This window comes from Mugil cephalus, chromosome 10, assembly GCF_022458985.1.
Source record: "Mugil cephalus isolate CIBA_MC_2020 chromosome 10, CIBA_Mcephalus_1.1, whole genome shotgun sequence".
NCBI lineage: Eukaryota > Metazoa > Chordata > Actinopteri > Mugiliformes > Mugilidae > Mugil > Mugil cephalus.
In genome coordinates this window covers 5,999,775-6,015,347 of record NC_061779.1, presented here as the reverse complement: position 1 = coordinate 6,015,347, position 15,573 = coordinate 5,999,775, and the positions used below count along the sequence as shown (strand labels likewise).

The following is a 15,573-nucleotide window of genomic DNA, read 5'->3' as shown; positions in this document are numbered from 1 at the left end:
AAAAAACACAGTGTTTTGAATGACATTAATGTGGGAGCTCGTTTCTCTTACACAGACAGTCGCAGCTGTCAGTGGAGCAGCCTATGGCAGAAACTACACTGACACCTTCTGTTTGTTTTATATTAAACACATGCAGCACATCTAGGATAAATATGGACAGAGATAGCTTGTGTGAATGGGAGGCTGTGAACATCAGTTCAAAACATTTAACACACATACTATCCCACATGAACCTTAAACTATGATCTAAACCTTGTAAACACATTAACAAATAGTGAGAGTAATGTTAATCATTTTCTCAGACCTAAAAAAAAAACACACTGACCTTTTTTCTGAAAACTTGTTCGGCACGCTCATGGTGAAATAATCAACAAGGTGGCAGTGACGAAGCTGACATGCTCAAAAGTTAAAAATGCTCCAAGCCGGTGTAAAAAACAAAAACAAAAACAAAAAACAAACAAAAACAAAAAACTAAGAACGGAGCTACCAGCGCCTGCTTTTCCAAAAACACAAAGGCTGTTATGGTCACCACGCTCACAGACTATTTGATTCTCTCTGTCCCTCTTTTTCTTTTTTCTTTTTTTTTTTCTGACGCAGCTTTTAGGCAGGTGCTCACGTGTGCGTCTGAGAGCACGAGACAAAGCAGACAGACAGACAGGCAGGCAGACAGACAGGCAGACAGACAGGCAGACAGACAGGCACCCACCAGGCTATACATTTACCACATACTGCAGCTCACACTGATGATGACACACTCTGCAGCTCTGCATCAACGAATAGTTTTTCATCATTCTTGCACCTAAATGCTTATTCCTCTGTTGCGTGGCGCGGTGCTGACAGTTGCTTCATCCCAATTTTACTGACAAGTTCAAATATTAAATCCACATTTTAACACTTAAGCAGTTGAAAGCAGGTCTTTTATCTTAACTTACAAATATTTGATAACATGCATATTCAGGGCATTTTGTTTGAACCCATTTTTTGAAGATAAATTCCTTCAAAAGTATTTAAACCAGGAATGATATTTTGTCCTTTCAGACGAGTTTAAGACAATAAATTTGTCAAGATAATACACTGAAAATACTGTACGAGAGGAAAAAACACTGTGATAGTATATACAGTAGTATAGTAACTTCAGTGTTCAGGTTGACTACGATTAAATTATTATTACATTATTTTAACTGAAAAAATGTTGGGTTACGTTTTAATAAGTACAAGTGTATAAGTATAGTTTAAGTAAGAGTTCATGCCACATGCCAGTGATGAAGAAACTTTGCAGTCGAGAGTTACGAAAGTATTATGTCCGCCTCTAAAACATTACATTTAAGTACAGTTAATGCATGTGTTTATAACAGTGCTGTCAAACATTTTAATCAGATTAATCACAGGACTGCTGTGGATTAATTTCCATTAATCACAATTAAATATCATTAGTTTTTAATCTATATTAATCGCTTTTATTTTGCATGAGTAAACACATTCAACAAAGAAGGAAATATATATATATGCACTTCACATGTTTATTGACCTTCAACAGTTTCAACAAAACAACTTAACTTTTTGTCTCTTCTTTTAAACCAACATTTATTCACATTCATGTGGCCCTGTTAATCTACTAGTATATATAACTATACAAACCATATGTAGAAAGGGGACAGGACGGGGTCGAAGGGGACAGGAAATCCCTCAGTCAAACAAGTGTAACAGATAGGCCGCGGGATGAATTTTTAATGCGGGATTTGTGTCTGTATTGTGAAATAATACTCTGCTTTATCCCCCAAAAGTCCAAACACAGCTCTCCTAATGGCCATGAGGTTAGTGTGCTGAAAGCCTACACCTGCCTCCCAGCACAGAGGGGCAGACACTATCTATCTCAATTATCCTGTCTTTACGAAGTACAGTCAACTGCAAGCTGTAACCATGAAAACAAAACCTGAAACCGACGAGAGTCAAAGTATTTGTCCCATATTCAATGTGCAGGGGAACATTATTAACTGCAGCTTAGTTATTAAATGAAAGTAGAAATAAGCCTTTCAAGAGAAAGATATCTTTGGACATACCTGAGCCAGTCCTCTGCAGGTACAATTTAAAAAAAAAAAAAAGAAAAAGGTGCAATATACGGTTAAAAAAGGTCTTTCAGGCAACGGCTAATTGGCTGCAGGTGCAGCACTTAATTGCTTCCCTCTACTTTCTGCAGTGGAACTGAAAATAAGTAATTTATTGGACCAAACTCCACCTCTTCTTGATATATGCATAGTTGTTAAAGTATACATTGTGTGTATCATTAACATTAAATATAAATAATTATTTGTGTGTGGGGGGTGGTGCTTCTGTTTTTGGATATATGAAAAAACCTTCAAGATGCTTCATCAGGGTATGACAACTAGGTGCATTTTATTTATTTAACAACGTATCAGCCACTTTTAATAAAGGCGTCAATAACTTTGGACCACGAGTGCCTTGGTCACCTTTTACTTAGTTGCTATAAATACTTATTTTTCTGTACATGCCAATTATATCAAAGTAAATAATACTTCATTTTACTGACGATGTCCTGAAAAGGTGTTTTTACGTTGCCGATAACAAAACAGATGATCATGAACATAAGTTAACTCAATTTCTTCATTGTTAAAGATCCATATCATTAGTGATTTGTAAAGTTATGATTGTGTCACTTTAATTTGTAATAAAAAAAGGGAAGAAAATGAAAGAAACGCACCAACTGATTCCAATAATGTTGTTTATTTAGAATAAACAATGTAGCACCAGTCAGATAGCAACATTCAGACATCACTTTAGTCATAGAGTTTGTTTCACACCTTCAGCTTATCCTTCTGTTATTCAAGGCAGCAGTTTAAACAGAGCACCTTTAGAGCTTAGAAAGATTAGAAAAGTAAAGTTTGAGAAAAATAAACGAAATCTTTTGGCCCGTTTTAAATATCCGCACTGTACAAGGGTCCCTTTCTTGACTGTATTATCTCTGTACCGCACCAGGGACTGTCACTAATAATTAAATTAACTGATTATATAGTTTGTTGTCAACTCTTAAATTGATGACCCACACATATAGACAAAAAAACATATGAAATGCTTGATCAATAATAAAAGCATCACTTCAGTTCATTTATTTGGGGAAGTTAATTCCAGATGATATGATACGTACAGAGGTTCATTTGAATCAGCCTCTTCCATAGAAAGCACTTTAACGCATTTGCTTTAAAGTTTAAAGACATCAGAGGTCGAAGCTTCTGTGAATAAGTTTTACTTCTGCTTTGCATAGCGATGAAGTCACAGACAGCTGGCTGTTGGCTAAAAACTTTTACAGCTGTTTTACATCCTTCAGAAACAACCACACACACGTGTGGTCTCTTAATTAGTGATTAGCTCAAATATTAAATCCCATTTGGATTTGATTCAATGATGTAACCACTACATCTGGATTTTTTTATGTCTATAAAAACACATTTCAGAGGAAGAATTTTAACCAGAGTCCTCTTAGGAGTGAATGAGACGGACACGTGGTTTTGATTTTCTCAGCTGACCCACCTCAAGGTTAGAGAGAATAAGAATGAGTTGCGAATGAGAAATTTGTAAAAAGAAATAATTAAAAAAAAATGGAAATGTTATTTCTTTGAGTGTGATAAACAGCTTTGGCGCACACCCTGCTCTCTATTCCTCTGCCTCATCACCACCAGCATCCGTCCATCAGAGAGGGGGAGAGACACACACACACACACACACAAAAAAAGAAGCATTTATTTCTTTGGAAGGACACGCGGCTGTGGCGAGGCCGCGAGAGGACGCTCCGTGAAAAGAGGAGGTAGCAGCTGTTGATGTGGTTCTAAAGGTCAGATCTGATCCTGGTTCGGGTGTGAGCAGATCAAACGGGACTGGACTGATGTCTGAGGTTGTGTTATGGTCGTAGCGAGGTCAGGCTGATCTGAGAGCAGATATAATAATGATAATAATTTTTTTTTTTTTTTTAAAAAGCTCAAAATATTACAGATATTTTTTTTTAACGTACTTTATCCCAGGTGCTTGTGATGATGTTTTTCATAGCCGACTGCATTGTTAGAACTGGTACCTGCCAAGGAAGAAAAACACTTTAAGTCCATGCATATCAACTTTATATAATAAGAAGAAATTTACACCTACACTGTTCACTTACACTACTTACCTAAGAAGTCCTTGTAGTCCTTAAAGTATTTGTGCCTCAAGCCACGTCCATCTGTAAATAACATGAGCGAAACAACCAGCCCAAAAAAAGATATCTTATTATACACATTTTGACATTTGGACCTTGAACGCATCTTTAAAAGACAGTAAGATAAATGTCTAACAGTCTAAAACCATTACGTTGCCGTCCTTAAATCATTAGTCTAAAATTACTGCCAACAGCTTCAGACACATATCATCAGTTTGTCATGTAGCGGTCGACCGATTTGCAAGGTCACTCCAGTTTGTGTATTTTTAGATCCATTTAAAAGAAGAAACCTGGCACTGGACAGCGTGTAATCTGCCAAGAGACACCAGGCCAGACTCAAGACAGCTGCTGGCACAGTCCGGTGACCCCACACCCACCTCCCTCCACCTCACACTCAACGCACAAACTCTATTAGTCGTATTAGCTCAAATACATAAGAGCTTAGGTGTAATTAAGAAAATGTGTTTGGAGTTTAGAGACATCTTTTGGACGTACCAGAGTTGCCTCGCTGCTTGATGCACTGTCCCCGATTTGGGATGCCAGCAACAGGGTTTCCTTGGTTGATGATGTGGCACTCGTAGCCTGTGGGGCAGTGAAGGGGTTCGTCTCCATCCTCAGTTGTGCTGCAGGCCTCAGCTAATGGGCAAAATACGTGGAGGAGTCCGGAGTCACAGGACAGGACAGGTCAAACGTCTTTCTGTGTTGATTTCATTTATTAACTTTTTACATTTCTACATTTCTACAATGACTCTGCAAATGAAACATTCATATAAAATAGAGAGAAACTACTGGAGGCCTCTGACGGTGAAGGAGTTTGTCTCTTTACTGTTGGATATTTGAATGAAATAGAATCTTTTCCTTTTTTGAAAACAAAGGAAAATGAAAATGTTTTAGCAAGGATGTCATTGAAGGTTTTATATTATTATATCATTTTTATCACCCTTAAATTACAAGTATACACCAGTCTGCCACAACATTAAACCACTGAAAGGAGAAGTAAATGACATCTTGTGATAATTCAGTGTTCTTTCTGGGAAACTTTTGGACCTGACATTCATTCATGTGGATGTTACTTAGGCATGTAGCACCACCTAGACCAGACCAGACCAGACCAGACCAGACACCCCCACCTCATAACAACTCAAAAAACATGAACTAGACTAGGAAGGTGGTCGTAATGTTATGCCTGATCGATATACACATAACAGGTGGTGCTAAATTGCATTTAGAGGATTCATGTGGCTCATTGTTTCAAGACTCAAAATGATTACTAAACTGTCAGTGATGCATTGAACATTGTTACAAGTATTTTATTAATTTTTCCCACTGATCTGTCTGAGGTCTGTGTACTCACCTTGCAGTACCTCCTCGGGTCCATCTAGCAACCAGCCGTTTCCCCCCAACCACCGAGGCTTGGGCTGCACAAGCCAGTCCAGCACTGGACCATAAACCATAGTTAACATACAGAAACCAAAACTGGTTATTTTGAATTTTCTTTAATGTTTTTAACTTAAAAAATCTCAAAAGTAGTTTTAAGCTCAATGGCACTCTCTCAGTCTTCAGATGAAAACTTTATGAAAACCCTGTCTGCTGGCTCTGCTGACCTGGTGGTGGCTGGACAGACTCCAGGCAGGCGTAGATGCAGCCATTGTAGCAGCAGCGCTTGTGGCGCTCACACTCTGAGTCTGAGCGGCAGCCGGGCACCTCGCACGCTCGCTCTGGCAGCATCTGGGGAGGAGGTGGACACCGGTCGTTCTTTTGGTGCTGTGTGGACTGGGAGTGGTTGGGGTACTCGTAATCCTGAAAGACAGAACAAGAAAGAGTGAGAACATAGATGTGATATGTGTCCAGTTGATGCCCTCTGTTCAATTCAGGATTTTTGTCTACTGAGTCTCTCAAGAGGTGCTAAAAACTGCAGCTGAATTCTCAAGATTTCAAGTCAAGAACAAGGTGCATAAGCTGTTTAACTTCGCAAAATCTTGTATTAAACTGCAGCTGGGTGTCTAATGCAATGTAAGTAGATTTGTTGGGCTGTGATTTAGAACACCAGTGCTTGTGCTAAATGCTGTGAGGTTTAGTCTCTCATATTAGAAAGCTCACCGGCTATTTTTAGCTCGCGCCTTTGGGGAAAAAGAGATTTCCTTAACACAGTTTGTTCTAATCCATCTAGTTGATGTCTTTCACTGCATGAGTATGGTGGCTCACAGTGCACTGTTACTGCTGCAGGATCAACTTGAAGAAAATGATTCCTTTTCTTATGTGTCTATTTGTAGGTGTTTTTCCAAGGCTACTGCTGATGAGTGAAGATTTTAAAGATTAGCTCTGGCATAGCTAGAAGCTCCTACAGGACAGCACACATGTAAATTCGACTTATATGCTACTTAACCCCTGCTAACAACATCATGTTACCAGACACCACAGGACACCCTCATGAGGCCCATGTCCACTCACTGATGAGGTAGTCATAATGTTCTGCCTGATCGGTGCAGTCATGATTTTGCACTTTTCAGCCACCTGATGGCAGCAGTGACCTGCAGTTTCAAGTGCAGCCGTTGCGCTGCAGCACAAACACTAAAGGCTGATATTAGTGTATGTGCGTGATCTCTTGACCTGGATTGGGAAGGTGATTCACTGTGGGAGCAAACACTTAACTGGCGAGTTTGAGATCAAGAAACTAGGACATAAGTGTCTGACCAAGGCACGCTTCAGCAGCTCTAGTAACCTACAGCGCAGGCCTAGATACACACTCTTTTCCACCGTTGCTCAGAATATTTGCTTTTGCATTTGCGCTTGCAGGGACGACAGTAATCTCAGTCATGGCATTAAAATTTTTTTCCAAGACGCATCTCATTATTCATTTATCGGTTTAGAATTAACTTTTGTTTTGCCATTTTACAAGGCTCATATTGGATTTCATGTTTTGAAGCCACATTATGCATGTCCATGATTGTTTTGGGTTGTCTACACATGCAAAGTTTTACAACCAAATCCCAAGAAGTGCTGTTAAACTAAAGATTAATGTTCATATTTTCTCAGACACCACTTTTCTTTCTTTTTACTGCCACAAACGGAACGACTTAAATCGCAGCTGATGCAGAAGAAAAAGTTTCTTCTCAATTTATGACCCGGTTTCGTAAACATAAAAATGTCGTACAGCCATTAATGTTGCGGTGTCGTTTGTAAAGGGGCCTGTGACAAACAAAAGAGAGAAATTGGTGGTTTTGTCTAGATATGTAATTAGATAATGAGTTACTGGGTTGCACACTATCATTAAAACGGTGCTGTTTATTTGGCAGGCTTACTCACGGCTCCTCCAAACCAACCGGAAAAACAAAAGCAAATGTTTGGCACTGACGATGGTATCACACACACTGTATGTGTGTTCACTTTAAACACACATTAATTCATCCTGGCAGCTGCCAGCTCTGTGGGTGGATGGTTATTTGGGGGCGGTGGGACTGGATTTACACCATGGAACAATGGAGAGAATAATGTGCGGTTTAGTCTCAGCTTGATAAAAGGTATTTGGAATCTTACATTTTAACGTAAGCAGTTACAGTTGTGAGATGACTGTTGGAGTCCAATTGTCCTTATTCTTTTTGCAACTCTAAATGTCTTTCTAGGACTTAACACTTTGTAAGACACTTAAAACAGAATATATGCATTCCTTAAAATATCTGATTGGCAAAACTAGTAAGTGGGCAGTTAACTAGTTAGATAGAAGATAAAGAGCAAGATTTTTCTCTCAGGAGTTGGTGGAGACCAAAACTTAGATAAAAGTGCAGAATATGACCCACAATAAAACAATGTGGGATTGTCAAGTATTTGTTATGACTGCACTGCAGTGATGGATACAAATACATTTGTAGCTTTAAGGCTCATTTAAAGTGCTGCAAAACGCTGAAACCTACGTACGTACCCTATGCTGGTGCGAGCCATTTATACTTGCTCTCGTTAGTCGGGCTGCAAGGGCCACCCAAATGCTAGTTAGTGCTGTGTCTTTTTTGTTAGTCGGGTTAATTCTTGCTTCTACTTCTTGCTTCACTTTCAACAATGGCGACTGAAACTTTCACGGACATTTGGCCGAACACAAGTCATACATGTTTGTATCTGCGAACTTCCTCAGCTTTCCTCTGTGTTTCCCATCTTTACTGATCCAAAGCATCAATTAAAAAATTGTGGAGATGGATAAGAAGTTGGAAATGCCAAAGCGAAAAGCACACTACTACCAAGCGGACCAATCGCAGCTCTTGCAGAACCACCTATTTCATGTTCAGACCACATTTACAATAAATTTCCTCTTTCTTGTTAGTAATAATAAAGAGCAAAGAAAACTCTTCAGTGCACATGGAATGGCTGGAATAACACACACTTTGCTAGTAAAATGTTGGACCCCTTTTACCTTCAGAACTGCCTTAATTCTTCGTGGCATACTTTCAACAAGGTGTTGGAAACATTACTCAGAGATTTTGGTCCATATTGACATGATAGCATCACGCAGATTGCTGCAGATTTGTCGGCTACACATCTATGATGCCAATCTCCCGTTCCTCCACATGCCAAAGATGCTCTGTTGGATTGAGATCTGGTGACTGTGGAGGTCATTGAAGTACAAGGCAGGATGGATCCATGCTTTCATGTAGTTTACACCAAATTCTGACCCTTCCATCTGAATGTCACAGCTGAAATCGAGACTCGTCAGACCAGGCAACGTTTTTCCAGTCTTCTATTGTCCAGTGTTGGTGAGCCTGTGTGACAGGAGTGGTACCTGGTGTGGTCTTATGCTGCTGTAGCCTATCTTCTTAAAGGTTGGATGTGTTCTGCATTCAGAAATGGTATTCTACATTCCTTGGTTGTAACGAGTGGTTATTAGAGTTACAGTTGCCTTTCTATCATCTCCAACCAGTCTGCCCATTCTCCTCCAACATCTCACATCAACAAGGCATTTTCATGCACACAACTCCTGCCCACTGGATATTTTCTCTTATTTGGACAATTCTCTGTAAACCATAGAGATGGTTGTGTGTGAAAATCCCAGATCAGCAGTTTCTGAAATACTCCAACAACAGCAACCACACTATGTTCAAAGTCACTTAAATCCCCTTTCTTCCCCATTCTGATGCTCGGTTTGGACTTCAGCAAGTTGTCTTGATCACCTCTACATGCCTAAATGCAGTGAATTGCAGCCATGTGATCAGCTGATTAGCCATTTGTGTTAACAAGCAATTAAACAGGTGTACCTAATAAAGTGGCAAATGAGTGTATTTATGCAGGTATCCTAATGTCACCAATCACAAAACTTTTCAAACATTAGAAAGCGGCACTACGTCCATTTTCTGCACAACTTTCACTTACTATCACTGCGTCATATCCTACAGTAAGATCTGTGAATGAGAACTAAAACGTCTGCTCTGATTGGATAATTACATAACTACTACGACCCTCTCCCCTTGTCTCATATCCGATCGGTTCTCAGTGATAACCTCGACTACAAAAGTTCAAAATGTGCCCTTCCTGTTTATGAGACTGTGTGTGTTTGAATGGAGCTTGCTTGTACGCGTGACAGCTGTGCACTGCGGAAGTCATTCATTCATTCTTCATATGGGTGGTACTGACTTGCTGATATGCTTTTACTGTACATTTGCCTGTAGTGCATGTCTCTCATTCACCTTGTTCTCTTAGCTTATCTTGCCTCTTTCCCTCTGTGTTTATGCTGTTGTACTTCAGAAGAGCCGTCATCCTCTGCATCCTGAGCTCTATCATATAATCCCGGATACATCGCTCTGATGTTCCACATTGTTTGTTTATGCCCCTGTCTGCTGTGCTGCACTGCCAACGGGCTTCAGTGTGATGTTCATGTCTGTCTCTGGGCATATTTTCCCCCTCTCTCTGACAGTCTGTCTATCTGTGGCACTCTTCTCTTCCTTGATTCATCCCTCCCATGTCACCCCATTGTTGGTGTTGAAAAGCGGAAGCGTGATGCTGCCTGTAACGTTTGATGTTAACGTCTCTTATTCTTTTTTCCCCATCCCTCTTTTGAATGCTCTTCTTCTGTGGTTTGTGGGAAGACGCCACTGGAGACCCAGTCTGGCTCCATAACTGAACCGACGTCAGACAGTTTATTGTTCCGCACAGAGATGCCAGACAGATACTAAGAATTTTCTGCTTCCTTTGTGCAACTGGACACGATCAAACAGACGCACGCAGTCAGACCCAGAAACACACCCAATCTCTCGGACATATGCACAAACAACATTACAGTGTCAAGGGTGTGAACAAACAATGAGAAACTGTGCTCTTTCATTCGAGTGTGGACTTAAACCTGCCAGACCTCCCATGTCTCCTCCATGAATTAACCCATGGCACACATCTGGTTAGCTTTTGGGTTGTCAAGACTAATTTCCTCTTTTTACACCAGAGGTCAGTTTGACAGAACGATAGACAGACACACAAACACATAGACGCAGCAGGCTAAGCTGTGAGACAAACAGCCACACAGACAGTAAATCAGTCAGAGATCAGAGTTTAATGAATAATGGCAAGACGTGCTGACAGAAAGAATTGTAGAAGCACAGCTGGGAAAAGCAGTCCTCGAATTGTCGATGCACGGAGCAGTGGTGTTTAAACCTGACATGCAGACACACAGGCGGTGTGTGGTTAACTGCGCAGAGGTCGACCAACTGTGACTGTAAGTGCTGCTAATTACAGTTTGGGATATTATCTGCTGCCTTATAGTCATAGCCTGGGGTAGAAGGGGAGAGCACAACAGAGGAAGCAGCCAGCAGTTGATGTGGAATTGAGTTTATGTTTTTGGCTCGCGCCTATGTGAACCTATGGTACTGAGCAGCGATTTGCTCTGGTAATGTGCCGCTGACCAGCAGACTCACATCATCTGATGGGGATTAGTCCTGCTTGACACCAGCTCACACAACTTCTGTTTAAATGGTCCACTGACAGATCCCATATTTATAGAAAGTTATAATCCCAGATTTACACACTGAAATATTGTGGCATTAACGTTATAACAAATGGTTGCCCCTGAGTTGATGGCTCGATTGTAGATAATTCATTTGTTTTGTTTGGGGCATCAGAAAGGTGCATGCAGCATCTTTGTAATATAGTCGCTTCCTAAAGGTTGGTGACATAATGACTATTTGCACTGCAGGTGATCTTCTTTAGTTGTTAGCTAACTAGATAGCTAAGTGCTAGCTCACTCGACTGACTCCTGCTTATTAGTTGTAATAAACTACAGACTAAAACTCTGTTTTACATGTGGTCCTAAACTAATTTGTTCAGTAAAAAAGAATAAAAAATTAAAAGGTAAAATAAAATTCTTCAGATAGTGAGCTTGCTAATGAGGTGGCTAATATTAGCCAAGATGCTAATGGGCCAATATTTCTGCCCTACTTATAGTTTGTACCATTCACTCTTATCTCAAAAATGCCCACAAATCATGTTTGTTTTTTTGTAGCATAAAAATTACTGGGTTATAGGAAGTAGCTATGACACCTTTGTACATTAAAGTCACCACAGTTGAACTTACATGTCTGTTTAATGAGGCAGCTTTACTAGATTGCACTAAAATCACAAAAGGTTTTAGTGTGAACCCTTTCTTCATATTTGCATCCTAGGATGTATTGGCTCATCGTGAAAATCAGGAATGAACTACACCGAATCGTAACATGAACAGATGCACCAACAATTATATGTCACAGCAACACATTTTCATCCAAGTGCAGCAGCCCCAGGCCACGTTAAAAAGCCACCTAGACCAGCAACAGGAAGTACAAGTGTTGCTGAGCATCTGCAGGGCCCCTGTTTTAATACCAGGTGCTGTCAGAATGATACGCATCACATCACATGAATGAAACTGTAAAGATTTATTATACCAGCTTCAGACACTGTTTGTGCACATTGACATGCCCCGGCAGATGTCTGAGGTAGACACTGTTATGTCTAAATGAGACTAAAGTATCTGGTGTGCGTGTGGTGTGTCTTTCTTTCAAAGACTTTCAGTTCTCATGGTCCTTTTGCAATCCTAGACAAACACTTTCATGATCATAGTCCCTGAGATACGTTAATTGGTATTTTGGTGATTCAAGCTTCTTCTTTTTCACCAGTTTCCTTTGCTCTACCTGAATATTGCTGGTTTTAATTGCTTCCAAACCCGACCAGACTTACAATCTGTCACTGATGTGCCTCTGTAGCTGAAACAGTCCCACCTGTTTTTCCTATCTACAAACAGACACACCTTTTGATTCTTAACTTCGCTCGAATGCATATTCTTAATTCAACACCCTCATTACACCCCATGCATCATCTGGATGCCATATATTTTCTTTCACCCAGACTTCATGCAGATACAGTTTTCATGAAAGACTACAGTGTGGACAAAACAACTTTAGGCGCACAGCTGGGAAAGGCAGTTCATTGATAAATTATCAGTGAAGATCTTGACAGAAAGAGAATACAGAGTTAATATATAAGTGCAGGACTTTTGGAGTTTATCATAGTTGACAGGTATTATAGTTGAACACATTTTGGCTGTTTTCAGGCCTAAAATCAACATGGCCGCCTACAACCAATCACCAAAAGGCATTTTTACAGAAAGATTCTTCTAAATATTATATATAGAATTGAAAGTTAGTTATAAATATATTGTAGTAACACTGTTACCATATATATTCACACTTGACTCACAGTAATTTGAAAGTGGTTTCTCAGAAACAATTTATTTTCCATATAAACTTTGATATATTACGGAAAAAGAAATATCTGTCATGATTATCTCAACTTAACAAAACAAACACAATCATATTTTGAATATGCTCATTTTATTATTGTTCACCTAATTACAAGATGGTTGTTGATCGGTTACTTAGTTGACATTCATCTAGTCATCTTTTATTAATAAGCGATTATGTATTTTGTAAAGATGATTATAATTAACATACAAAAACTTTTAATAAAAATGTATGCAACATATGGACTCCAAAAATCCCTCAATTATATATCGACCCAACACAGGATCTGAGCACACGTCTTCGGTTTGGTCCAAGTTTAGGATAAACTATTCAACGGTGCAACGTGTACTGTATGCGATACACTCGACGACTACAATCTGGTGTTCTGCATAAGGCTGAGGGCTCACGAGCATGCGGGGGTTAGAAAAAATAAAACATTGAAAGATACAGAGATGAAAAGGTTCAGCGAAAAGAAGCAAACTCCATCTGCTACGCCGTCTCAGCATGTTCCAATTACAGCAGCTTTGAAGCAGAGTCGAGCAAGGCGGGCCATCCTGAGAGCAAGAGGGAGAGACACTTTCGAAAGAAGGGGAAACGGAGGGTGGTGTGTTACAGAGAAAGGGTGAGGGAGAAGAGAAAGCAGGCCAGAGAGAGGGCGCAAGTGTGACTTTTTATTATCTGACAGGGGAAAAGGGGCACGCAGGCTGCAAAAGGAGAGAGGGAAAAGAGCCAGTGAAGGCAAAAAAACAAAAAAAAAAGTCAGAAAGTGAGAATGCTGAAGCATGAAAAGTTGCAGAGGGGAAACGAGAAGGCAGCACGCTACAGTGAGCCCTTGTTAGAAATGATCAATCAGCTACACTGAGCTGAGTTAACAAGCTGGGGCCTGGTTGGCAAGTTCAGTTCCTGCCCTAATAATCCACTACACACACGCACGCACACAAAATGCTGAACACAACACATGTGTCCGACAATTACTCACATGGAAACATGGAAATCAGCGACTTATTCCACTTGTTGCACTTTCTGCTTCGGATCAAAACTCAGAAACTTTGCCTGTCCATGTCGATTTTTTATGCATCAAAATCTCTGTGAGGACACTTAATATTATGGTATAATTATGCGTTAATGCACAAGTATTTTTATACTTTAGGGTAGTCCCATTGATTAGAAAGTGACCAGTGTAAACCAACACATTATGACAGATGTCACATATAGTGAAGTAAATATTATAAGGTTTCCCCGTGATATACATTGCATATTTCCAGGATAACTATCAGGAAATAGGAGGAAACAAGCTGCAGCTGTAACACTTCAGCATGTAACTCCTAGAAAGTTTTGTACAGCTTTAGCTTTTAATTCTAAAGTTAAAGGTGCCGGCCAAACTTGCCTTATTTCCTGTCTTTAAACTGAATTAATCTGACCTAAACCATCTAACTCTCTGCAAGAGAGTTCCCAAAAATATCAAACCAGTTTGCCTTTTCATTTATTTTCACTGCTGAACTCAGGTCAACTTGGCCTCCTCTCACCTCAGCCACAAAACTGCCCCGACAGTGTGAAGCACCTCTTCTGCAACAGACCTTGCATTGTGCTGCAACGCTGTGAGCTTCCACCTACTTCCACTTTGAATGATAAACTGAAGATATCTATAGAGAGAGGAATAGACACACGACACACAGCCCCACCTTATGGTTGAGTCCTCTTTTCCTGATTCTTCTGGCATCACTTCCTGTGGACAGGGCCAACAGAGACAGCAGCAGCAGCACCAATGAGCCCGGCATGGTGTATGTCCTGCACCTTAACTCCAATTTCTTGCAGCAGATCTCTTCTTCTCCTACTTTTTTTCTTTTTCTTCCCCGGGAGGTCTTCCTCCCCTATTTACTTTTGGTTTTTGGTTTCGTAGGCCCTCTGTTGCGTCTCCAGCTGAAGCTACGATTCTCGGCTGCTCATGTGCAGCCACAGATTACACAAGCCCTCTCCCTCCAACAGGACCTGCCTTTATATCCCGCTGAAGAAAAGTGCCGGGCAGAATGACAGATTAGAGGAAAGGCAAGGGGGAAAGTACAGGAGGGATGAATAGAGGCAGTGTAGGTAGGGAAGAAACGAAAGAAGGAGAATGGTTAAGGGAGCAAAAAAAACGAGGGGAAGGAAGAAACAGCAACTGCCTGTGCATCAGTTGCTGAGGGCTGAAGCTGTCTGCTGGCACAGTGCGTGTGCACATGTCTCTGGGAGAAAGGAGGGGAGGTGAAAGGAGGGAGGGGAAAGCATTAGAATGGGCAATACGTGTGAGACCTCCCCCTTGCTCCCCCCTCTCCCCCCTCCCGTCGCATCTTGCAGCACATCTGGTGATCTTTATGTAAATTTGACAGAGTTGTGTCAGAGTGCACTCAGTTTATCTTTTATATCTATTCTGCTGTTCTCCTTTTGCAGGTTCTGCTTGCGTGCAGTGTGATGAAGGAGGGAACATAAATGCCTCTGTTAAGCACAGGGTTTGAGAACACTTCAAAGTTCAAGAATGCACTTTAACTATTAACTGTCCAGCAGAGGCAGGGTCTCCATGATTTGAACGGCTGGGAACACACGGACACACCTGAGTATGTGATTATGTTATGTGTGTGAATGCATGTG

The 15,573-nt window shown here is 40.6% G+C and overlaps 1 protein-coding gene across 2 annotated transcripts; it reads right to left on the bottom strand.

Annotated features, from left to right (window-relative positions):
* Nucleotides 1-2,723: 2,723 nt before the first annotated feature.
* Nucleotides 2,724-15,178, bottom strand: wfdc1 (WAP four-disulfide core domain 1). 2 transcript variants are annotated; one of them, XR_007113606.1, is made up of 7 exons: nucleotides 14,631-15,178; nucleotides 5,809-6,004; nucleotides 5,559-5,642; nucleotides 4,700-4,840; nucleotides 4,169-4,228; nucleotides 4,025-4,084; nucleotides 2,724-3,940 (listed from the first exon to the last, which is right to left on the bottom strand). XR_007113606.1 is itself a non-coding variant. In XM_047597362.1 (7 exons), the coding sequence occupies exons 1-6, from the start codon at nucleotides 14,724-14,726 to the stop codon at nucleotides 4,026-4,028; spliced, it is 627 nt and encodes a 208-aa protein (XP_047453318.1). In that variant the 5' UTR covers nucleotides 14,727-15,175; the 3' UTR covers nucleotides 2,724-3,940; nucleotide 4,025. The 2 variants fall into 2 exon arrangements, 1 of the variants encoding a protein (XP_047453318.1); XM_047597362.1 differs by having other exon boundaries at nucleotides 4,178-4,228; nucleotides 14,631-15,175.
* Nucleotides 15,179-15,573: the final 395 nt, after the last annotated feature.

Excerpts from the sequence above, each read along its gene's own strand:
- wfdc1 (XM_047597362.1), bottom strand. The coding sequence starts at position 14,726 with ATGCCGGGCTCATTGGTGCTGCTGCTGCTGTCTCTGTTGGCCCTGTCC. Across the intron at positions 5,643-5,808 it reads GTCTGTCCAGCCACCACCAG|TGCTGGACTGGCTTGTGCAG; the intron begins GTCAGCAGAGCC and ends TTTATGGTCCAG. Across the intron at positions 4,841-5,558 it reads ACCCGAGGAGGTACTGCAAG|CTGAGGCCTGCAGCACAACT; the intron begins GTGAGTACACAG and ends TTTGCCCATTAG.